The sequence below is a fragment of the Antechinus flavipes genome, chromosome 1 (assembly GCF_016432865.1).
Source record: "Antechinus flavipes isolate AdamAnt ecotype Samford, QLD, Australia chromosome 1, AdamAnt_v2, whole genome shotgun sequence".
NCBI lineage: Eukaryota > Metazoa > Chordata > Mammalia > Dasyuromorphia > Dasyuridae > Antechinus > Antechinus flavipes.
The window spans coordinates 287161189-287187672 of NC_067398.1; the positions used below are offsets into that span (position 1 = coordinate 287161189).

General features: G+C 32.3%; 2 protein-coding genes across 2 annotated transcripts in view; one reads left to right on the plus strand and one right to left on the minus strand.

The window, feature by feature from the left end:
* Positions 1 to 18239, plus strand: part of DCP2 (decapping mRNA 2) — a 72223-nt gene extending 53984 nt beyond the window's left edge. The window contains exon 11 of the mRNA XM_051962177.1: positions 11029 to 18239. Coding sequence (XP_051818137.1) covers positions 11029 to 11192 — 164 coding nt within the window. The 3' untranslated portion in view covers positions 11193 to 18239. The remainder of the gene's footprint in view (positions 1 to 11028) is intronic.
* A 1545-nt stretch (positions 18240 to 19784) lies between these two features.
* Positions 19785 to 26484, minus strand: part of MCC (MCC regulator of WNT signaling pathway) — a 225492-nt gene continuing 218792 nt past the window's right edge. The window contains exon 17 of the mRNA XM_051962155.1: positions 19785 to 25329. Coding sequence (XP_051818115.1) covers positions 25149 to 25329 — 181 coding nt within the window. The 3' untranslated portion in view covers positions 19785 to 25148. The remainder of the gene's footprint in view (positions 25330 to 26484) is intronic.

Sequence of the window (26484 nt, forward strand, 5' to 3'; positions counted from 1 at the left end):
ATAGACCTAATAGTGGTAATGCTGGATCAAAGAGAATAGGTAGTTTAATAATTTTTTAGCTTACTTCCAAAATAATAGTTTTAATAATTACTGTCTTATAGTTTAAGATCTTTTATTGCTAAATCTCTCTTCACATTTTTAAATTAGTTCTTTTGATATTTATTTGTTTTGTTTTTCCAAATGAATTTTGTTATTTTTCCAATTTAATAAAATAATTTTTTGGTAGTTTAATTGTGATGGCATTAAGTATATAAATTAGTTTTAAATCACTTTTCTTTGCATCAGTTCATATAAATCTTCTCAGGTTTTTTTAATGGCACAATAGTATTCCATGACAATCATAGACCATAGCTTGTTCAGTGTTCCCCACTTGATGGGCATTCCCTCATCTTCTAATTTTTTGCCATCACAAAAAGTGCTACTGTATAGTATTATACATAATTTTGTACATATAGATCCTCTTCTTTTTATTTGATCTTTTTGGTATATAGATCTAGTAGTGGTATTGTAGAGTTAAAGGGTGTGCTCTGTTTGATAATCCAGTACATTTAATAATATTTTTATTCTTTTGGAATAAGATGTTAAGAGGTTACACTTGGCAAGAAAAAATCAATCCCAGTGTTCTTTTCTCTAGTGTTATTATTTTATAGCTATATGTTTTTTGACCTCTTGAACTTAATGCAGTATTTGATACTTGACAGGTCACCTAGTTACTTTCTCTTTCGTGGGCTTTCTTTGACATTCATTTCTTTGGTTTTTTCCTGTCCATATGCATATTCCTTTGATGGTTTCTCTTCTTTTTCAGTACTCTTAAGTATAGTTTTTACTTAAGGCTTCTCATTTGCAATCTCTATGCTGTTAACTCCTAAACCTATCTAGTTCTAATTTCCCCCACATTCCAGTTGCCCGCTGCACTTCTCTATTTAGAAATTTGCCATTTCACACTTAAAATATTTAAAACTGAGCTTCATCGTTTAAGACAGGGTTGGGAAGCCTTTTTTTCTGCCAAAGATCATTTGGGTATATTTGGATATTTATAACATTCTTGGGTCATTTAGAATTCTCAACTTAAAGAACTCAAACAGTAGGTAGTTGTTGTTGCCTATGGACTTTGGCAGAGCCAAAACAAACAATTTCATGGGACTTAAGCAGACTGGACATTCCCCATATCTGATCTAAAGCCTGTTCTTTTTCAAGAGCATGACACCATCATTCACTGTTAGGTTATATAGATTTAAAACAGAAGAATCATCTTTAATTTTCTCTCCCAGACTCTTGTGTTCAGTCATTTACAAAATAATTGCACTTCTATCAAAAATCTTAAATCTATCTCTTCCTATTTGCTGAGTTTCACTAGCTTAGTTCAGGTTCTCATTATCTCCATTGTAATAGCCTCTAAACTGGTCTGCTTGTTTCCATATTTCCTCTCTTCTCTAATCCAGTCTGTCAGATTTCATTTCTCTGCTTTTTTTTTTAAATCTTCATATAGGACAGCTTTTTCAGCTATTCCCCATTTGATGAGCATTCACCCATTTTCCAGTTCTTTGCTAACACAAAATGAGCCACTACAGACATTTTTGCACATGTGGATCCTTTTTCCTCCTTTATACAAGTGACCTTATTTAAGAGTATTTGCAGCATTTCACATCTAAAGCACCTTCCACATCTAATTTTTTTTTGGGGGGAGGGGTTGCCAAAGTAAAGATAATAAATTTTATTTATTTTTTTAAATAAGAGCTTTTTATTTTCAAAATACATGCAAAAATAGGTTTCACCATTCATCCTCGCAAAACCCTATCTTCCCAGATTTTCTCCCTTCTTTCCCCACACCCCCTCCCCCTAGATAGCAATCTAATCAATATATGTTAAACATGTACAATTCTTTTATGTCTGCATTTATCTTTCACAAGAAAAATCAGATCAAAAAGGGAAAAAATGATAAAGAAAAAAAAAAAAGCAAGCAAACAACAATAGAAACTGCAAATACTGTGTTGTGATCCACATTCAATCCTCAGTCTTCTTTCTGAATGGAGAAGATTCCCTCCATCACAAATTTATTGGAATTGGCCTGAATCACATCGTTGTTGGAAAAAACCCAAGTCCATCACAATTGATCATTACATAATATTGTTGCCACTATGTACAATTTTCTCTTGGTTCTACTCACTTTATTTAGCATCATTTTATGTAAATCTCTCCAAGCCTTTCTGAAATCATCCTCATGATTGTTTCTTATACAACAATTATATTTCATCACATTCATATACCATAACTTAATTCAGCCATTCCCCAGCTAATGGACATACACTCAGTTTCCAGTTCTTTTACACTACCAAAAAAGGCTGCTGTAAACATTTTTGCATGTGTGGGTCCCTTTCCCTTTTTTATCTCTTTGGGATATAGACCTGGTAGAAACATTGCTGGATCAAAAGGTTTACAGTTTGATAGCCCTTAGGGCATAATTCCAAATTGTTCTCCAGAATGGTAGGATTAATTCACAACTTCACCGGCAACATATTAGTGTCCCAGTCTTTCTACATGCCCTGTAATATTTATCATTGTTTTCTTGTCATTTTAGCCAATCTGAGAAGTATGTAGTGCTATCTCAGAGTTGTCTTAATTTGCATTTTTCTCTGATCAAAGTATTTTTTCAAATGACTAGAAATGGTTTTAAATTTCTTCATTTGAAAATAGACTGTTCATATCCTTTGACCATTTGTCAATTGCAGAATGGCTTATATTCTTATAAATTTCAGTCAATTCTGTATATATTGAGTTCCAGGGGTGGAACCAAGATGACAGAGTAAAGTCAGAAGCTACTCAAGCTCTCCCAATTTCCCTCAAAAACCACATGAAACCAAGCCTCTGAACAGAATCTGATATAATGAAATCACTCTCCAGCTCAAGAGAGACTGAAAAAACTTCAAGAAAGGTCAGTCTCACTAGAATGAAAAGGGTGTTCAGGCCAGGTGAGATTGGCTCTGGGAAAGCAGGTGAGAAGGTTTTAATCAAAGCAAATCAGCAGTTAAGACCCTCAGTCCTAGCTCAATAGAGGAGCAAATCAGAGGAGGAAGGCAGGGGCAGCCCCCAGTCTCAGATCAGAAGGCAAACTCTGGGAAACCAGGCTATTTCTTGAACAGAGCAGGCAAAAATCATCCCCTTATAATACAAGAGGCCCTTGTGCTCAGAGCTGCATAGGAAGCTTGGAACAGTGCTACCTTTACTCCAGGAGCAGAATTCCACCTTAAAAGTAAAAAAGAGGAAATACCAAAAGAAAAGAAAATGAGCAAGAAACAAAAGAACCTTGACAATGGAAAGCTAAAGCTATTTTGGTGACAGGACATACCAAAACACAAACTCAGATGAGGACAGAATGTCCACGGAAGAAATCTCAGATGAGATAAATTGGTCTCAAGCCCAAAGAGGCTTCTTGGAAATGCTCATAAAAGACTTCAAAAGGCAAATAGAGATAAAAGAAAAAATGAGAAAAGAAATGAGACATTAACAGTTTGGAAAAGGAAAGAAAAAAACCATCTGAAGAAAACACCTACTTAAACAGTAGAATAAACTAAATGGAAAAAGATATAAAAGATAACTGAAGAAAATGATACATTAAAAACTAGAAAAGGGCAAATGGAAACTAATGACTTTATGAGATAGCAACAATCAGTCAAACAAACTAAAACAATGAAAAAATGGAAGAAAATGTGAAATACCTCATTGGCAAAACAGCTGATCTGGAAAATAGATCCAGAAGAGATAATTTGGTAAGCCAATAACCAAAGGCCATGACCAAAAAAAAAGCCTGGGTAGCATTCTACAAGATGTCCTTAAGGAAAACTGCCCCAATATTCTAGAAACAGGGAAAAACTCATTCAAAGAATCCATGGATTACTAATGAAAGAGATGCCACAAGAAAAACCTCGAGGAACATTGTTGCAAAACTCTAAAACTATAATTTCAAGGAAAAAATACTGCAAGCTGCCAGACAAAAGCAATTCATATATCAAGGAGCAACAATCAGGATTACCCAGGATTACAGGATTTGGAATACCATATTTCAGAAGGCAAAGTACCTGGGATTATAGCCAAGAATTAACTACCCAGTGAGATTTAGCATTGTGTTTCAGGGGAGGAGATAGAGCTTCAATGAAGTAGGAGACTTTAAATCATTTCTATTGAAAAAACCAGAACTAAGCAGAAAATTTAATTTATAATCGCAGGACTCAAGAAAAGGTAAACGATGGGGGTGGAGGGATATATTTAAAGTCTAATCTGTTTACATTCCTAGATGGGTAAACAATATCTGTAACTCTTGAGAACTGAATATATCCCTGGGTTAGACAAAGAGTGTCATCACATGACCTGAGGGTGTGGTTGTGAATGGATTCTGATGTGATGACATTAAAGAAAAAAGACATTAAGAAGTGGAGAAAGGTCTGTACTGGAAAAAGGAAAGGGGAGGTATAATGGGACAATTAATTCACACCAAAAGACATATTAAATCAAGGGGGGAAAAGGGGAGAAGGATGGGCATATTGGGTATGGAAATTCATGTAATCTATAAAGAAATAGAAGAAAAAGAAAAGGGAGGGACAGGATAGAAGGGAGAGCAGAAACATTAGTAGGAAAGGTAAGAAAAGGGGGGAAGGACTGATTAAAAATAAGGTAATAAGTGGAGTGGGTAAAAAAAAAAAAACAATCCTAAGAACAGGTGGAAAGAGAGAACAAAAGTATATTCAGGAGAGAAAACAGGATGGAGGGAAATACAGAACTGGAATCTTAACTGTGAATGTGAATGGCATAAACTCTCCAATAAAACAACCAAATAGCAGAGTGGATTAAAAAATAGAATCCTACTGTATGTTGTTTAAAAGAAACACATCTGACACAGAGAGACATATAGAATAAAGGTAAAAGGCTGGAACAGAATTTATTACACTTAAAGTTGAAGTAAAAAAAAATAAAAGCAGAAATAGCAATTCTGATTTCAGGTAAAGCAAAAGTACAACTTGATAAAGGGTACAGTAAATAAAGAAGTAACAATACTGAATGTGTATGCACCAAATGGTAGAGCAGGCAGATTCCTAGAGAAGATTTTAAGCCAGTTACAGGAAGAAATAGACAGCAGAATCATTCTTGTATGAAATTTTGACCTTCCCCTTTCCAAATTAGACAAATTTAATCACAAAATAAACAAGAAATAAACTAGGGAAGTTAATAGGATCCTAGAATACCTAGATGTGATAGAACTCTAGAGAAAACTGGATAGGGACAGAAAGGAATACACCTCTTTTTTGGCAGTACATGGCACATAAACAAAAATCCATGTATTAAAGCATAAAAACCTCACAATCAAATACAAAAAGGCAGAAATAGTAGATGCTTCCTTTTTAGATGACAATGCAATAAAAATTAATTCAATAAAGGATCAGGGAAAGATAGACTAAAACCCAATTGGAAATTAAATAATCTAATTGTAAAGAATGAATGGGTCAAACAACAAATCACAAAAATAATCCATAATTTCATCCAAGAAAATGACAATAATGAGACAGCATACCAAAATCTATGGGATGCAGCCAAAGCAGTTCTTAGGGGAAATTTTATATCTCTAAATAGCTATGAATAAAATAGAGGAAAAGGAAATCATTGAATTAGGCATGCAGCTGAAAAGCTAGAAAAAGAACAAATTACCACCCCCACCCCCCACCCCCATTGAATATCAAATTAGAAAATTTAAAACTCAAAGGAGAGATTAATAAAATAGAAACTAAGAAAACTATTGAGCTAGTAAACAAAATTGTTTGGTTTTATGAAAAAATAACAAAATAAATATTTAGTTAATTTGAATAAAAAAAGGAAAGAAAACAAATCACCAGCATCAAAAATGAAAGAGGTAAACTTAATACCAGTGAAAAAGAAATTAAAGCAATAATTAGGAACTATTTTGCCAACTCTATGGCAGCAAATCTGACAATTTAATCGAAATGGAAGAATATTTATGAAAACATAAATTGCCTAGGTTAATAGGAGAGGAAATAAAATACTTCAAATAGTCACATTTTAGAAAAAAAGAAATAGAAGAAGTTATTAATGAATTCCCTAAGAAGAAATCTTCAGGGTCAGATGGATTCAGAAGTGAATTCTACCAAACATTTAAAAATTCAATACTATGTAAACTATTTGGAAAAATAGCTAAAGAAAGAGTTCTGCCAAGTTTCCTTCTTTGAAACAAACATGGTCCTGCTATCTAAACTAGAAAGGGCCAAAACAGAAAATTACACACCAATCTCCCAAATGAATATTGATGGAAAATTTTTAAATAAAATATTGACCTTTGTCAATTTATAGCAATTTATCAGCAGGAAAATTATTACCACAATTGACCATATCAATAACAAAACCAACAGAAATCATGATAGATGCAGAAAAAGCTTTTGACAAAATACAGCAGCCATTCCTATTAAATACACTGAAGAATATAGGGATGAAGGGAACTTTGCTTAAAATAATGGGTAGTATCTCAAATCTATAGGAAACATTATTTGTAATGGAGAGAAGCTGGATGCATTCCCAGTAAGATCAGAAGTGAAAGAAGGATGCCCATTATCACCACTTTTATTCAGAATTGTATGAGAAAAGTTGGCTTTAGCAATAAGAAAGAAATTAAAGGGATTAGAATAGGTAATGAGGAGATACGACCATCACTCTTTGCAGATGATGTACTTAGAGAATCCTAGAAAATCATCCAAAAACTTACTGGAAACAATTCACAGTTTTAGTAAAGTTGCAGGATATAAAATAAAGCTACACAAATCATCAGCAAGAGATAAATTCCATTTAAAATTACTGTAGACAAAATAAAATACTTGCGGATCTAACTGCCTAGACAAACCTAAGAACTACATGAAGACATTTGTAAAACATTTCTCATACAAATAAAATCAGATTTAAACAATTGGAAAAATGTCAATTGTTCATGGCTAGGCTGAGCTAATGTAATAAAAATGACAGTTCTGCCCAAATTAGTCTACTTGTTGAGGGCCATATCAATAAGGCTGCCAAAGTATTATTTTATAGAACTAGAAAAAAATAACAATTCATCTGAGAGAATAAAAGGTCAAGAATATGAAGGCAATTAAGGAAAAAAATACAAAGGATGGTGGCTTAGCAGTACTAAATCTAAAACTATATTATGAAGTAGCAATAATCAGAACCCAAATGTGCAAAAAATGTTTATGGCAGCCCTCTTTGTGGTGACAAGGAACTGGAAATTGAGTGGATCCCCATCAATTAGAGAATGGCTAATAAATCTAAAACTATATTATAAAGTAGCAATAATCAGGACCCACATGTGCAAAAAATGTTTATGGCAGCCCTCTTTGTAGTGACAAGGAACTGGAAATTGAGTGGATGCCCATTAATTAGAGAATGGCTAAATAAGTTGTGGTATATGAATGCTGTGGAATACTAATGTTCTATAAGAAACAACCAGCAGGATTATTTCAGAGAGGCTTGGAGAGACCTACATGAACTGATACTAAGTGAAATGAGCAGAACCAGGAGGTCATTATACACAGCAACAAGAAGACGATATGATGATCAATTCTGATGGATGTGGCTCTCTTCAACATCAAGATGATTCAAACCAGTTCCACTTATGCAGTGTGACAAAGAGAATCATCTACACCTAGAAAAAAACCATGGGAACAGAGGGTAGAACACAATATCTCACTCTCTTTGTTATTTGCTTGCATTTTTTTTTCTGTTTTTCTTTTTTCCCTTCTTAATTTGATTTTTCTTGTGCAACCTGATAACTGCATGTATTTCAACATATGTAACATGTATTGGACTACCAACCAGATAGGGGAGGGGCTGGGAGGAAGAAGGGGAAAATTTGCAACAAAAGTTATGCAAGAGTCAATGTTGAAAAAATTACCCATGCATATGCTCTGTAAATGAAAAGCTTTAATTAAAAAAAATAAATAAAGTAGCAGTAATCAAAATCATTTGGTACTGGCTAAGAATCAATGGAATAGATTAGATACACATGACACAATAATCAAGGCCTACTTGATTCCAACTTCTGGAATAAGAACTCGCTATTTGACAAAAATTGCTGGGAAAACTGGAAAATAGTATGTCAGAAACTCAGCATAGAGTCACATAGATGTCACATCTCATACCAAAATACAGTCAAAATGACTACATAATTTGGGTATAAAGGATGATACCATAAACAGATTAAGAGAACAAACCATAATTTATCAGATCTTTGGAGAGAGGAGGAATTTATGATCATAGAAGAACTTGAGAACATTATGAAAGCAAAATGGACAACTTTACATTAAATTTAAAAGTTTTTGCACAAACAAGATCAAAAGGGAAGTATAAAGCCAGGAAAAATTTTTACTGTCAGTATTTCTGATAAAAGTCTCATTTCTAAAATATATAAAGAATTGTGTCAAATTTATAAGAATACACATCATTCCTCAATTGATAAATGACCACAAAATATGAATAGACAATTTTTAGGTGGTGAAATTAAAGTCATTTATAGCAATATGAAAAAATGCTGTAAATCACTATTGATTAGAGAAGTGCAAATTAAAACAATTCTGAGGTACCACCTCATACCTCTCAGATTGACTAAGCTGACAGGAAAGGATAATGATAAATGTTTGAAGGGATGTGGGAAAAGTGGGGTACTAATGCATTGTCGTGGAGTTAGGAAATGATCTAACCATTCTGGAGAACAATCTGGAACTATGTCCAAAATGCTGTACCTTGACCTTTGACCTAGCACTGCCATTACTTGGTCTGTATCACAAGGAAATCATAAAGAAAGGAAAAAGCCTCACATGCAAAAATGTAGCAGCTCTTTTTGTGGTAGCAAAGAATTGGAAAAGGAATAGGTGCCTATCAATTGGAGAATGGCTGAACAAGCTGTGGTATATAAAGGTATTGGAATATTATTGTTCTATAAAAAATGATGAACAAGCTGATTATAGAAAGTCCTGGAAAGTTTTACATGAACTATTGCTGAGCGAAACAAACAGAACCATGAATACATTGTCCACAGTAACAGCAAGAATATGTGATGATCAATTAATGAAAGGCTTGGTTCTCAGCAGTTCAATGATCTAAAACAGTCCCAATAGAGGAACATTTTATAGCATGTAATGGACACTGCAAGTTCATGTTTTCATCAAGAGCTTTTTTGAGCTTCAAGTTTGACCACAACTTTGACCTTTGAGAGAGAGATGACAGAAAATGTCATCTGCTTCCAGAGAAAGATCTAAGGAGACTGAATGTAAATCAACATGTATTATGTTCACTTCTTTTTTTTGTTTTTGTTTTTGTTTTTTAATACTCTTCCATTGTTTTCCCTTTTGCTCTGATTTTTCTCTCCCAACATGATTTATTTAAGCAATGTTTATTAAAAATAAATATACTTTAATACAATAAAAAAAATTCTGTATATATTTTAGAACTGAGGCCTTTATCAAAATTCTTGGATGTAAAATTTTTTTCCCAGTTTTCTACTTTCCTTCTAATCTTGTCTTCATTGATTTTGTTTATACAAAAACTTTTTAACTTAATATAATCAAAATTATCCATTTTGTATTCTATAATGTACTCTACTTCTTTGGCCACAAATTCCTTCCTTCTCTACAGTTCTGAGAAGTAGACTATCTCTTTCTTCTTCTATTTTGCTTATAGTATCACTCTTTATTTCGATCTTACGTTGATATAGGGTGTTAAGAAATGTCTAGTTTCTGCCATACCAATTTCCAGTTTTCCCAGCAGTTTTTGTCAAATAGCAAGTTTTTGTCTCAGAAGCTGTTGTCTTTGGAATTATCAAACACTAGATTACTGTAGTCATTAACTTCTTTTTCCTATGAACCTAACCTATTCCACTGATCAACTACTCTCTTTCTTAGCCAGTACAAAATGGTTTTGATGACTGCTGCTTTACAATATAGTTTTAAGTACAGATTATACTTAAGACATATGTATTTCTCAAAAATAGTAAATTTTTCCTATCATGCATTAGATTGTCAACTCCTTGACAGCAGAGACTGTCTTTTGCCCTTTGTATCCCTATTGTTCCAGTGCCTGGCACATAGTAAGTACTTAATACATGCTTATAGATTGAAAATATAAAATAAAATACAAATTCCACATACTAATAAACAGTTTGGCTTCAACTGTCAGTTTTGTTTCATATCAATTTCTTTTCCCTAAATCTGTGTTCCAGTAGTATACCATTAGCTATATTTTGATCTCATGCTTAGTGTAGTTATGTAATCCATCCTGGAATTCCCTTTCTTCACATATTCATTTGTTGATTTATTTTCCTTAAAGGTTCAGCTCCTCCATAAAGCCTCTAATTTTTCTAATTAAAAGAACCTTTTCAATTTTTATTAACAGTTTGTTTGAACCTCTATTTTGTCCTTGTCACATTCTTCTTTGTATCATGTTTTTTTCTTGTACGTGTTTTTATTTTAATATTTATAGTGTAGACTCCTTGAAAACTAAGTGATTATTTTTGTAGCATTTATGTACCTATCTTAATATTTTGCATATAATTAATGTTTAATAATTTATTAGACTAAATTTAAAACATAGTAAAATACTATAACAATTACTGCTAATACCATCACCACTTCTTTAGCCACACCATTTTAATATTGCTCATTTTTGTACACTTTTTCCATCTCGGGATTCATTTCTCTACCAAGAGGCTCTCATTAAGTAGACACAAAATTATAACTGTGAAGAAGTAAACCCTTAGTAAGTCAAGAGTAAGTCAGAGTAGAGACCTAATTTGAAGATAGGGATGTTAAAAAGCCTTTCTAAAAGTTGAATTAAGCAACAAATTGGAAAATGGCCAAATGTAGAAAGAAATGGCGCATTTGAATGTAGGAAGATACTTTGGTATATTAATTTTCTTGTGTCCATAATTGTCCTTAGGATGCAGTATTTTTTTTAATAGTTGCTTTATTTTGTTTCCTTCAACAGATGCAGTATATGATTTTTCTTGCTCCAGTGAAGACCAGCTACTAGATCAGGTGGAAGAGCATTCTATAGCATGTAATGGACACTGCAAGTTCATGTTTTCATCAAGAGCTTTTTTGAGCTTCAAGTTTGACCACAATGCCATAATGAAGAACTTTGACCTTTGAGAGAGAGAAGTGTTTAGGAAGTCCCAGGATCAGAGATCTATTGTCATTGAGTGCTTGTCTAATTAAGCCTTATCTTTCTCAGGTGACAAAAAAATACAGGAAGGCAATGGTGTTCCTGAAGAGATTACTCTTTGCAAAAGAATGGTGTGAAAATTACTTGCATTGTAAATGCAGTATAACTTTTATACATAAATTTATCTTTTCAGTGTTCTGCTCTATAGCTCAGCATTTTGGTTTTGAGTGTACTTTCTGTGTGGCTGAAGTATTTTGTGTTCTGGGTTAAAAAATATAATTAATATTTTACTAACATCTTAGAAAAGTTTTATGTCTAGGCAGATGGCAGAATTGGAAAGGAATATACCCCCTTTTCTTTTTGGAGTGGGGGGACTGCAAGAGAATTATATAGACTCTGCCTACTAATTACTGATTTTTGATTATGATTGCTGAAGTGACATCAAATTCAACATCTCATCTGCTTTGGAGGCATTTCATAAAACTTTTCTGCTTCCAAGTTCTTGGGCTGTTGAAAGCCTTTTAAAGTATTTGTGATGAGACATTATTGGAGCCTGATATCCATGCTTATATTTAACTCCTGGCTCCTTTTTCTCAAATCTTTATAATGTACTTCTTTGAGATTTTATACTTAGAAAATATAAGTTGCATAGTTCGGTCCAGTTTTCTCTTCCCTTAAAGACAAAATAATTTTTACTGAAGAGAAAAGAATTGGATTTGTGAAGAATAGCAGTGCTAAAAATTTAACTTCTCTGCTGCATGTATGATGAACCCTGTGAGGCTTATGGAGTGAGAATTGAAGGCCTGTACACAGGTGCTGTTTTTGTCTCATCCTCATTTTAACTCTTATTTAGTATGTACTTTAGTTTTTTTCTTTGCTATGATTTTTTCCCCTAAAATATAATATGTATATGTACAAAACCAATATTATTGAATTTTATGTAAGGATCACATCTCAGAGTGGCTGTATAGAAATTGACATTCTATTTTCTAATGGTAGTAGTGTGATCTAGAGTTACAAAATTAGACATGCTCTAGCCCCTGGATAATGGAATGAGAGAAGAGAAGGTATCTGTTTCATTTTTGCCTCCATGTATGGTTAGGAAATAAAAAAAAACTAATATTTTGTAATTTCATCTCATTCTTTTAGGAATGTTACTTCAGGATTAATGAATCATGTCTAAGTAGATAATATGCATTTGTAGTGAAAATTTGACTTTAATTAAGGACAATCACTAGGGATGAAGGTGCTTTAATATTTTGTGTCTGACCTCAAGTATGACATTTGTGTAAGATGGGTAAAGAAAGGAGAAGGAATACTTGGGTATATGAGTACCCATGTTTATTCATACCTTTGTTTGCTTTTTAAAACATATTATGTGTGGTATCCACAGTCCCTACTGCCAAATCTTATTATAGGTACCTTTAATTCTAGATAGCTAGCCCATTTAAAAGGAACTCAATTTAACCAGTAGAATTTAAGATAGGAGCTATTTTAATAATCATGCATTGGCTTTTAAATGGGAAATTTCTATTTATTGAGTAAAGTTTTTGACCTCTTTGATACTGGGCAGGTAGGTGTTCATTAACATTAGTATATCTAGTATTAAGAACTCTAGAAGTCTGTATCTTTTAATGTGACAAACTTGTGAACTTCCACAATTTTTATTTATTTTTTTATGCTTTAGATGAATGTGATTGGAAAACTTTTCTGTTACTTTCTTAGAATATTGCTTCTTTGCTTGGGTCTTCCTGAGCCATATTGTATAGTTAGTGAGCAATATATGAGCAATAAGAGAAGAAAACCTTGGTTTGCCCAAAAGGAATTTTTTTCATTGTAATTCAGAAGCCATTTTTATTTTTAAAAGTTTTTTTAATGCCTTGGTCAGTATTCCTGGTGCCCTGGCACCATTGTATTTCCCAATCAGAATATTAAAGCAAAACAGATCAGCATTGACCAGAAATGGATCCTCCCTTATTCATCTAGTTAACAAACATCTTCAAAAGCTAAATGTCCTTTTTTAATAATAAGTACTTGTGCGCTTTAATTTTTGATGTACTATGAAAACTATGTATTAAGGATGGTATAATTAGGATAGGATTATGTTCATTTCAATCTTATAGCTTTAACTAGCTACAAAATAGTTTGGGATTAACATACATAAATTAAAACTTACTTCCTTGCACTCTAGGTTAATCAGGTTTTCAGAGGTGAAAATGTCCTGAGAAAGGCCAAATTTAGCACAAAAACTGGATTTCTTCTTAATTTAGAGGAAAATCCAATAAAATGTATGCTAAAGAGATAATTATTTACTTCTTTATAAGTGTGTTGGATTTCAGGAAGTTGAAAAATACTGTTACTGGCTTCATTTTTAAAAATGCCTCTGTGAGGCATTCTCTTTTTGAATATTAAATATTATTAGCCTTATGTGTTCTGAGGTACAATGCACTGAGAATATTTTGCATTTCAAAAAAAAATTTTGTAGGTACTTTTAATATGTAATTTTTATGATTTGAAGATTTTAGGTTAAGTATTTTATATTTAAAGTGTATTCCAAAATGCAGGAGTACCATTTTCATGTTTTGCTGCAAGCCTATATGTGAAGACATGCCAGATGAGTGATTTCTCAAATGAAGACATACTTCTCTGAGAGATAGGTATTTGAGCAGGTGTGAGTGTCTAATAGAACTAACTGTGAATAAATAAGTCCTTAGAGAAATTTAAAGTTGTGTGAAAACTAAGAGGGTTGAGTTTTTTTTTTAATTTTTAAATACTTCTGCTTCATTCTGTATTAATAAATGAATTGTGATGATCACTTATTTATTTGAGCCTTTGCAAACAAAGGCTTTTACTTTTCTACTAAATAACACATAAATAGTTGATTTCAAATGATGAAAATCTGTAGCAAAAGCCATTTTATTTGACAGTGTTGGTAAAGCATTTTTTAAAAAAGGTTTCAGTAATTTATAAATTTGAATATTGGTACTTGGAATCATAAAGATTAAAGAGTCCTGTTTAATTCAGCATGTTATGGTTTGAATAATTTCTTGAAGGGTTCTAGTCTTCAGTGTGTAGTATATGTTAAAAATCATTTTATTTTCTCCTTTTCCTTTTTGCCTTCCGTCAAGTAAACCCTATCCAATCCTAGACTTCCTAGCTCATTACTGTTACTTAAGTACTGCTTATTTAGCTCAAATCACTTTTACAATATGATTATATAGTATGAATTTAAATTTGGAAAGAATGGTTAACAATTGTCATGGGTTTAAGCCTATAAGGTGAGAAGACCATACTTCATAGACTAGTTTTAGTGGAAGGAATAGTTTGCTAATGAGCATTAAGAAAGGAATTTAAGAAGGTACGTTTATTCTTATAACCATTATGGTTTTATTTGATAGGGGGAAAATTAGTGCTTGAAAGTCTATATTTAAGCTAGATAATAGTTTATTTTCCCCTTTAAATACTAGTTTATTGAATATGATGGTAAAGCATATGACCAATGCCATGCTTTCTCCAGCTCTGAATAAAATTAATTAGTATTTACTATGATTGCCATGTAATTCAGTCTCCAAATGAATCTAATGGAAGGCATTTTTTCCCCCCTTTTAAAGACTACCACAGTGTTTGGGACTTAGTTTCTTTCTCTGCTGATACTGGACCACTTGAGCCAAACTGAAATAACTAGAAATAAAAATTAAGGTGAGCTTTTAATAATTGTGTTATACTTCATAAACAAAAATAATAATAGGTAGTTAAGTGCTTTGATAGTAATAGATGTGTTTGCTGAACTATACTCCCTTTCACTCATTTTTCCTTTCAGCATAGGGCATTTGTGAACTAGCAGACAGTAGGATTTTTATTTGTGATCCTAATTTAGTAGTCATATGTTTTGTGCTAATTAAAGACATACTTAGATTTTTAATATGCTGCTGTCCTTTGTGTCTAATATGCCATATTCACTATCTTTTCTAGTGGTATTAATTCCTTTGAACTAATATGATCACACTCATTCTGTTCCCCTTTAGAACTAATTTCATGATTTTAAAACATGATTAAACAGAAGTGTAATTAATAGGTACTGTGTAAGCAAAGCAAATTGGCTCAACATGGGAATTGAACTTATTTTAACCTTCATTTGAGTTGATTGGCATTTTACAGCCTATGTAAATATGAGCAAAAAAATTCTGGGATAAAGTTAAAATTCAATAGTTAAATCTACATATTATAAAGAAAAGTCTCTAAAATAAGACTATTAAAAGGATACATTGCATTCTTATATCAGTTATAGTTAGCTCAGTGAATGAACCTCTAATTAGAATTGTGGAGGAAAAAATGTTGTGTAAGGCTGATTTGGGTGAAAAAGCTGTATAGCACCTTAGGTTACTTTTTTTTCAATGGAAGAATCAAGTCTTGAATGTATATATACAAGTTGGTTTTTTTTTAAGGTGAGTAAGGAGTTAAGTACAAGAAAATTCTTGTGTTATTTTGGTAAACCATATATTCAGTGGGAAGGTATAGTTAAGAGAACTCTGTATTCCAGTCATTTGTTTATAGACCTCCTATACCACCTCCACCTTTAAGTTAATAAACATAGTATTGATCATTCCCCTAGAAGAACAAGGTGAAAGCCGCAAATTTCCAGCCATAAAGATTTCTGGATCCTTTTAAATTCAGTATGTTGTGATTTGGATAATCTCTAGAAGAGCTTTAGTGTGAATATACATTAAGAACATCTTCCTCCCCTCAAGAAATAAAATAAAACACGACTCAAATTTGAGTGGTATAGAAAAATTATAGAATGTTGTGTTGTCTTCTGAGCTTTCTCACTGTAGTCCTCTCTTCATATCTTTGTGGTATACCTGCAGGGAATTAACTATTTTACCTTGCAAGAAATGTACTCACGTACAAAAAAATGTACATGTCTCTTCCTTTCAGAAAACCCAGGTAATATTTTCCACAAATTTGGGGTAGTATATTTGTAGTAAAAGAATTTAATAATTTTATTAATTTTTTTAAAGCATTGTACATATTAGGCTCTAACAACAGTGTAAACTGTAGTATAAAAACTCAGTGCACACCCATCTGCACTAATATTCCTTCCTTATGCTTGGAGAAAGCAGATGTCAAACTTGCTGAATGGTTGATTATACTGTTTATAGCACCCAACTTTTATGGTTTTACATTGATTTTGATGATGGAAAGCAGTTTCAAGGTTCTTACATGAAAATGAAATTTTAAAAACTGTCAATTTGGTCTATTTATGTATAATATGTGAATTATACAGTACAGTTCATGTACTGTTTGTATGCATTGATGGGAAAAACACAAAAAAAATGCTTATATTTCCTTTTTGTGCATTCTACTACTTTTCAAGCAATCTGGTTTTGCTGAGCCACATTGAAAACTGTTGCCTTTAACATTTATTTTATGCTTATCATCTGTACCAGAATAAGCTTCTTATTGCACATGTTCAGAGAACAGTTTTGCATTTAGTGTTTTGCTGACTTTAGATTAAAACCTGAGAAGAAAACAAAGGGACCTTCGTGTGCCAGCTCTCAAAAGCTGTGAAACACCACACTTGTTTGACCCAAAAAACAGTGGCTAGTAGCAGAAAGAAAATATGCAAAAAAAAAATGAACTCAGACCATTTGTGATTCTGTTGTAAAGGATAAAATTTATAAGTTTAAGAAAACTGATGTTAGTTATATAAAGTCTAGGCTCAGTCTGGATCCCTCCTATAAAAAGTTATCCTTTTTTTTTGTTTTTGTTTGTTTTGGGTTTTTTTGTTGTTGTTATCCTTTTTTTTAAAGACATTAAGATAAATCTTTTCGGATGGGGGCAAATGAAACCCTTTTATGATCAGTGGAAGTTCTTTTTATCTCTAAAACATATTAAAATTACAGGTTGGTTTATAAGAGAAATTGAAGTTGTGTTGCTATGGTAATATGGTACTCTGTTTATGAGAAAACATTTTTTCTCTGTTCCCCAAATACATGGGCATAGCTCAGTTTACAATTTTTAAAAAAGGACTGATAGTGTTGAAGCACAACTGTGTTCAGTGAAGCACTTCCCTTTAAATGGCAATTGAAAGAAAATATTAGTGACTAAAGGAGTTAATAAATACAGACTACTAATCATGTATAGAATCATTAAGGAAGTAAACTGACTCTTTTTAAGGAAGAGTAATGCAAGTTTATAAATTTCTTTATTTTCTAATAACAATTTGGCTTATAACAAATAATTCTTTTTTTCCAATTAGATTATACCAGGGATATTTTTTTTTAAACTGCTTTCTAGGATAAGATCCTTGAAGATGTATGACAGAACATTTAAATTAATCTATCCAAGCAGTAATCAAATTCTTCTATATTTTTTATTTGTTAATATATAATATATATATTATGTATATAATATATAATGACCCAACAACACACAGACACCAAAAAAGAAACCAGTGAAACCAGTCAGTTTCAACTTAGAGAGAGGCTAATGCTGACTAGAAAGTTTGTTATCACATTTAATCTTCATAAGTGGTTGAGTATTAGATAGTCCTTAAGTTCTTATGATTGAATTACACCTGTGGGATTTCTTCTTTTCCCAAATCGTAATGAAATTCACTTGTTCTGTGGGAAAAGGACTAAGTATTGCTAAAATTGAGTAGAAATCTCTCAAAGATTTGTAAGTAATTGTGTTAGTGAAATAAGGATATTTAACTATTTCTACGTTATGAGACTTATTAGAGTCCTAAAGACCACCAACAAACAGCAAAGGCATGTGTTGTTAGTATTAAGTTATGTTTATTTCCTTTTTTTTATGTAAAAGTATCAATTCAGAATTAAAACATTTTCATATTTTGCTTAATGTTTAATCATATTTTGGGGGTTTTTTTGTACTTTAAAACATTTATTTCTGATGAGTATTCAAATATTACTTTTTTCTGTAGAATCATTATTGGGTAAATTTTCTGTATTCTTGGAGAGAATGCATTATTGTTTGCATTGTGTGATAAATCAATAAAGTTTTTAGCTCTGGCAGTTTGACACTTTGATGTTTTCTCCTTTTACTAATTTATTTAAAATGCCAGAGCAACCATTTACATATGCAGGATGAAAGGCTTGCTACTTCAGATTTTAATTTTCTATCACTTAATAGAGAAGTTACTCACTAGTTTATTTTTCAAATCTATAATTTATTAAAAAACATTCTTTTCTTTTTAAATTTTGAGTTCTAACTTTCTCCTTCCCTTCAAAACTTTTCTCAGTCCCTACTGAAAAGAGCAAGTAATAAATCAGTTGTACATACACTCACCAATTTTTATGACAAGACCCTTCATCCAAATGTTTGTTCAAAAATGGGATGCAATGTATGGGGAACAAATGGGTTATCTTTCATTGGAGATATTTGAGCAGAGATGGAATGAACATCATAAATAGTATGCTGTAATGAGGATTATTTTTCTGTTGTGGTCTGGAACAGATAACTACTGAGTTCCTAACTAACAAAATTTTCCATTCTTGTGAAGAAGCAACCTTTTTAATGAAAAGAATCTTTAAGAAAGTGATTGAAAAAGAAGTTGCCTAAATTGAGACATTGTTCTCAGAGATCACTTAGTTAAAAGGAGGCAGAAGGCCATTTATAAATATTCCATAGTTTTGTGCCTACTGCTTCCGTTTCACAGTTGGCATGGAGCTGGGAAAGAAGAGCCATTTACTTCCCATTCAACCTCAGTCTATCCTCTATAGCCAGCAAGAACTTTATTCCTTTCTGATTTTTGAGGCAACATAAGCTCCAGCAGAGTTGCAATTGTGTTATAGCAATTGTGTGAACCAAGCTGGTTAAATACAAAAGTACTGAGAAAACAAAAATTACATTGAGGAGCTTACTTTTTTTTCCTATTTCTGAATTGCTAATTTGACCGGGGATCTGATACTTAGGATTTTGTGAGGACTACAAATTAATACAATTCTTCAAAATGTTCAGACTGACAAGTATAAATCTTACTTAAAAACCAAATCATCAAAGGAAGCTTAATTTGAACACTGAAAAGGTTAATGAATAACTTTTAAAAGCTTATTATTTGATCCTTATACTATTACATTGTTACTATATCTTTTCTTTAAAAGCACTTTGTAATTTTTAGTATGAGAACCTCTAGCAGTATTCACACATATGTGGCCCAGTGGATATAGGTAAGTCTTCCTTACCTAGTTAAGTTCTAATTATGGTAGGCTATATTAATTTCCTTGTTTCCATGACAAACAAAAATGAATTTTATATACATTAATTTCCTACTTCTGTCAAATTCCAGTAAAAGACATGAGTAATATTTTGCTTGGCAGGAGTTAGATGTGCTTATTATGTATGCTACAAAATACTGTTCCTGTCTGCTTAACCATTTTGATGTATTCTGTACTGTTGTCCTCTAATTGGAACATTTCTTTAAATTTAAGATAAAAACTGGTATTTGACATTAGTGTGTAAAACATACTATCTTATTTAAATTGTTCACAACTTTTGATTTTGCTTTCCTAGGATCTTATTTTACTTAAATTGTTTTAGACAGTAGGAATATTTGACAATTTTATTATGGCATTAGAAATATTTATTCTGAATATAAGAACATTTGTAAAATAAGTATTATAAATGTCTCTGTATAAATAAATGCAGGTTTTTTGTTTTTGTTTTTACAATTCTATATTAACACAATAGCCGTTATACAGCAGCTAAAACTAAAGGAAACTGGAAACACTTAAAACATACAAGAATCAAAAATCACAAGGTATAATATAGGATAAAGTAACAGCTTATGATACAACTGAACAATAAATGACAAATCCCAGACAGTAACATGTGCTTTAATAACAAAGACAATGCATTTAGACTGGTGCAAATTTTCTAAGAATTCTAATTTGAGTGAAATAAAAGTTGCACTTAAAAAAAAATGAACAGGAAAAAACTAAGCTTTCATGCAAAACAAATAAAATGCTATTTTAAAGTTTTCTTGGGAACAGATGAGTGAATAAGTGTAATTATGTTACATTCGGTAAGATTGATAAGAGGTTTTGCTTTGTGACTTTCTGAATAACTGCAATGAAGATGAAATGAACTTTACATATTCCTACTAGCAACACATCGTTATACCAGTTGCTGCAACTGTAACAACTCTAGATTTGTCTACATGCACTCCAGTTAATATTCAGAGGAGCTATGGACCTAATTCTGTTCTGCTGAGCTACTATTTTATAATTCATATTCATGGTCCTTATGAAGTAAGGCTTTTATTAATGTTTCCTAAGTGCATTTAAGTTGTATTTATTGTTAAGAGAATCACACACCTCCAACTGATGGCCAAGTTTCATAATTATTTCAGAGGTTTAGTTTTCAGTAACACTTTACTCAGAGTACCTCACATAAGAGCATTTACTTAAACATATATAAATGTTCCTAGATCCTGTAACAGAAAGATGAATGAACAAACATAAGAAGTCTAAATGGAGTATCTAAAATTTTAAAGACTGTAACTAAAATGTAAATGTGGAGATTGGTATTTGTGATATTACAATAACTTATTAAACATAAATGATTACATAACAAAATAGCTCTTGGGAGAACACTTTACACTTATAAGTTGACCTATCTGCACATAAGTATATTTTAATAAAAGAAATACTTTAAAAAATAAGTCAACTTATTTGGATTTAAAAGACATTTTTTAGCAATAAACACTTTATTTCACAGCAAAAACAACAATCAAAAAAAAAAACCAAACTTGCTGACTCATGGAATAAATAGATATTTGCATTAATAGATAAAGCATTAATAAGTTCCTTTCTTAATTATTGTTTACAAATTTTTTTTTAGGTTCATATACAAGGAATTGGCTTTTCCAACATTTGCAAAACTCAGCTACCAGAGAAAATCAAAAAAAAATGAAGAGTTTGAAAACTTCCACCTATCCAAAACATTCTCCCTCCTTTAAAAGAATCAACTCAAAAATTAAATAACTCGTGTAAAAAAAAAAAAATGAACCAGCAGGAATTTGGAAAGAATTATAAGACAGTTTTTTTTGTGGCTTTTAAGGAAATACTATAAGGAAGATATTGTAAAACAGTTTCTACGATTTGAGGATGCACTCAAATGTTTTTTTCTGAAGAATAAAAAGGACATTTTTTTTATTTAGGAAAAACATTTAGATTGGTTGTAACCAGGAAAAATCAAGATAGTTTCAAATAAGTTTGCTTGTTTTAAAAAATATTTTCCATCTTCTGTAATAGCTTTGAAGAAAGGCCTCTATAAGTTTTTTAGGCTTGAGCAGAGAAACCTGCTCATTAAGCCCAGGTTATGGACACACAGATGAAAGAAAAGTTGAACTATTATATTTATTAATTTATTATATTTATTTGACATCTATGTCTATTATATAATGAGAACAGATGAGTTTGTTAACTGGCATTATATTCACCACCAAACATGCCGCAAAAATTTAGGCATGTGAATACTGGTAAAAAATAGACATTTTTAGGTAAATTTTGTTCCATGAAAGGCTTTTTCATTGGAAGACTATACATACCAGTTTTAGAGAAGAAAAGTGTTAAAGATTATTAAAAATAATATACTAAAGGTCTTCACAGTATATCAAAACCAACCCGAGGGTATAGAACCAAAAACTCTTGTGTGGTATTTTTTTTGAACTGGACAAATAAAAATTAGGCACCTTTTGACCATTCTAGTCTGTACAAAAGGCTAATCTCGGGGGAAAAACAAGTAAGACTTTAGGATTATTCACTTTAGAGTTAAAGGAAGATTTTTCTCTTGCTGAAGTGAAATTGCTGGTTCCCTAGGATTTTTCTCCACCACATTCCTCTCTCCCTCAACTGTCTCTTTACTTACAACTAGAAAGCATAAAAAAGGTCGAAATATTTGTTACAGCAAATATTTGTTCTGCTTATTTTCTAAAATAAGATGAACTAGACATTAAGTGATGTCAGAGACAGCTTAATTTCAACAAAAGAGGAATGACATCAGGAAAAAATTTTTGCAGGGTGGGGAGAGGCTACAAAGTTTTTACACACTTTGATAATCATGAACTAGAAACTATAATGCTTATCTAACAGATAGTAGTCCTCTTGGAACCTGAAAAAAATGGAGATAAAGGTCTCTTGGTCAAATAATAATTAAAGAATTCTAGAACTGGAAGGCAAAATAGACTTTTATCTCTATTGTTTCTACCCTACCCAAATCAGAGATAATCAATTAAAATTATGTTTAACTAAATTTTTTTAAATGTACCTAGTTTAAAATACAAAAGATTTGAGTACCAATTTTCATGAATTTTTAGAGTCAGTGTTTTAATAAATCTAATCATAAAAAAGGAAGCATTGCAAGGGTAGGTCTTGAAGGAAAAGATGGGTTCCATTCTTGCATTTGACATATACTGGCTATATGGTACATGGGCAACTCATTAATCCTTTTCTTTATTGTACAATACAGATAGAGGAATTGCTGAACTGTATCAGTAGAGCAACTTTTCACACAGCTGAAGAAAGCAAGTCTGGACCACTCCTTGAAGTGTGTGTGAGTGTGTGTGTGTAATTATTTAAATGAACTGTTACAGTTCTAGCTTTGGCTGGAAATTATTCTTTTCAAGTATTTGAAAAATAAAAGCAAAGAAAAATTATCTCTTGTGTTTTATTTTCTTACACAATTGTGAAGCAACACTATTCTATTTTTCCCTGGAAGAACTTTCTCATTCAGTAAGCAAAGTGGTATGTCTTTAGTGTATATTTAAAAAGAGGCAGTTAAATGGCAAAATGCTGGGCCTGACTTCAGCCAGGAAAATCTGAATTCAAAAGTCTCAAACAAACATTTTCTAGCTTATTTGATCTGGATAAGTCAATTTCTTTTTGCCTCAGTTTCCATCTGTAGGGCTATTATGAGGATAAAATGCTAGTAAAGCACTTTGCAAAACCTTAAAGCATATGAATGCTAGCTATTTATTAAAAGAATAGGAAGGATTGTTAATGCTGACCTGTCTTATCATCAGAACCTAATCAATTACTTTGGGGAAACAGCTCAATATGGTCAACAACTTCATTGCTTTATCATGTAGTAGGAAAAAAAGCAAGAGACATGGGGTTTAAGTCCTGGCTCTACTACTTACCTTAGGCAAGCCATTTTACTTGCATTTCTCCACAAAAATAAGATGTTTGGACTAGAAAATCTCAGATGCTTTCTAGCTCTGATAGAGTTCTGGTCTCTCCTTGTCTGATCCTACCATGGACACAGTTTCCCTTTAATAAAACAAATACATTTCATCTTATTTGTATACATTGCCTATTCCCTGGAAGATCCCTGATCACAGAGACTGTTTTGTTTAATTTTATTTGGTATCCCAAGCAGCATAACTCATTGTGGGTAAAAGTGCTTAATATTTGTACAGTGGAATTCTATTATAGCTAGAACCTTAACATGCTCTTCCACTCAATATAAATCCTGCACTTTTTCACAATAGAGTGATTTACAGACCAATTTCAGCCTCTTTACTCAGCCTAGTTACTCAGTATTTACATGAATTTCAGTTTATATTCAGGTATGATAGTACCAAAAAAAAAAAATTGATAAATAGCTTCGGATAGAACCTCATATGTTGCCATTACAAAATTAGCTATTAGCTAATTTGAGATTGGGCCTTTAAAAATCACAGGTGAAAATTAGTTGAAAATGTTGATAAAGGAGGGCTAATCAGAAGAGCTGAAATTAAAATGGCAGAAGTTAGTAAGTCAAAACATTTAGCAGCTACTCCCATTTGAGATGGGAGTAGAAAACTTTCAACTGGAAAAAACAAAACAAAATAATTCCAAATCTAACCTAAGAAGTGTGTGGGCAACTGCATTTTTTTTTAGTCCCATACATTCTTCATCTGAGACTGTTCTAGTCACTGTGTGCTAATCTCTACTTTCCCTGAGTAAAGAGACCACAAGCCACAAGGATATTGGGAAACTATGGAGAAAGTTCCTTTGATTTGAAAATTCTACACGTTCTAACAAAAATGGCTTCTTTAGCACAACTTTGCTAAAATGTATTTATTCCAACTTATATTTATATTTAACGTTTTGGATTAATATGGAAAATTGCAGAAATGTTTTGTTTTGTTTTTGAGAAATCCACATAATACAACATTTTGGGAACTGACGTCCCAAATTCATGAAGGGAAGTTTCACAAAGGCTTCATTTCTCAGAAACTCCAGGTTTATACTGTTCCACTAAAGGATCTGGGCTAGTCATTAGTGAAGGACACACATTTTGAATGACATATACAACTCAGCTTCAAGGATGAGGAAGGCACACTTAGGTGAGATCCTCAAGTTGTAAAATAAACTTCAAATATGAAGGATCTCAATAAGCATCCCTTGGGCACCTAAGACCACACACCTGCCATATATCTATGTCAGAACTTTTCCTAACATTAGGTGGAAAACTAAGGGAAAATTTAAACATGGGCACACTATCTATCTGGACAAAAAAGAGAAAACATTGAAATTATTGAAAACAAAACTCACTTTATATAGTAGCTTCAAGACAGACAAAGGTATTTGGTTTTTGGGGGGTGGGAATGGTAAGAGGAAACAGGCTGAAAACAAATCTATTGGGATCAGTTACCTGTGAGGTATGGTAGGCCAGGAAAACCTGAACAAAAGAAATGTGCATTATCATTGATTCTTCTTTGGACCTTGGTGTAAGATACATTCCCTTTATTTGCACAGTAATACATATGCAGTCAACCACCATTGTCTCTTGGGAAGCTCTTCAAGGTCAACTTGATAGATACTGCTCCTGTCTGGCAGCCTTTCCTTGGGTAGATTTCCCCTAATACACTTTAACTCTCCTGGTCTTTCCCTCAAGATTGGCTTTGGTGGGCAGAGTTTTGGTGCTTTGAAAACCTTTTAAAGTGAGGTCTCATTTGTATGGGGCCTTGAATTTTCCTCCTCCAGAAGAGCTATTCTCTGCTTGAGCATCCTCACTTGGGTTTCATGTCTCTCCACCATGGCCATCATCTGAGATTCCAGCTTTTTCAGTTTATTTTGGTGCTTCTTCTTGGCTTTCTCATATGCAGCCACCAGGTTACTATGGAGGAATGGAAAAAGATGATAGGTATAAACACAACTTAGCTAAAGTGACGCTAATTGAATGAAGTTTAAAAGTGAATAATTAGCCTAGGACAACAGACATGAAAGAAAGCATGTCAGATAGGCTGAAGAACAAATTAGGATAGGGACTAGACCTGTGACTTCATCAATGCAAATAGTGAGCCTTTATGAAACTTCAGTTTTAAAGACGACTCCCAAGAGCTCTTGAGAGGTTAAATGATTTATTCAGGGTCACACAGCTAATGTGTATCAGTCAGTATAGGATTAGATGGTTTCCTGGCTCTGACACCAGCTTCTATCCATTAATTCTGCTGCCCATCTGCAATTTAGGTTAAAAAGGATCTAATTGAACAACTGCCCTAAAAACCTATGTTAAACCAGTATAAAAAACCCCCAAAGATTAAAAATGACAAATTCTATGTATACATAAAAATATATGTAATAAAAGGTAAAAATACATGAGTTTCTATATTATCTATTTAACACAAGTTTGAGCTTTTCTTAACTAGTAATACTCAGAAATATGGCATATGAGTTTTTATAATTAAATTCCTATTCTCCATCATTTTAATTGCTTCTGGCAGTATATGAAGTGATACTAGCAATTTGAAGTATAACAGAACAGTTATAGCAAATAGAAAAGATGGAAAAGTTAAAAAAATGGGAGGAGGCAAGAGGAAAGATAGAGAACCAGTTTTTTTCTCTTAATGATTCATAGTAGGCAGACAGACTGAAATAAAAAAGACAGATTGAAATAAAAAGAAAAATTGTTGCCAGAAAAGTGAGAGTCATGTCAATAACAAAACAGGTTCACTCCTGTCTGAGAAAAAACAGAAAATAGAAAAAAATATCTATATTATGGATCCAGTGACAGAAAGGATTTTAGAGGTCATTTAATCATGTTACAGAGGATAGCAAGTAGTAGAGCTGGAACTCAATCCCTCTGATTTGCCCCATGTTTGGTTTTCCTTCTACCATACAACACCTCCTAGGATGGTACCCAGGTTATCCTTTTTTGACTCTAAAACTAAAAACAGTTCTTAAATGTAGACCACTTAGACACTAAAGGCTATAAAACATGGAATGATATTGCTGGGACCAACTTCACCTTGTTTTTTTACATTTGGAGCAT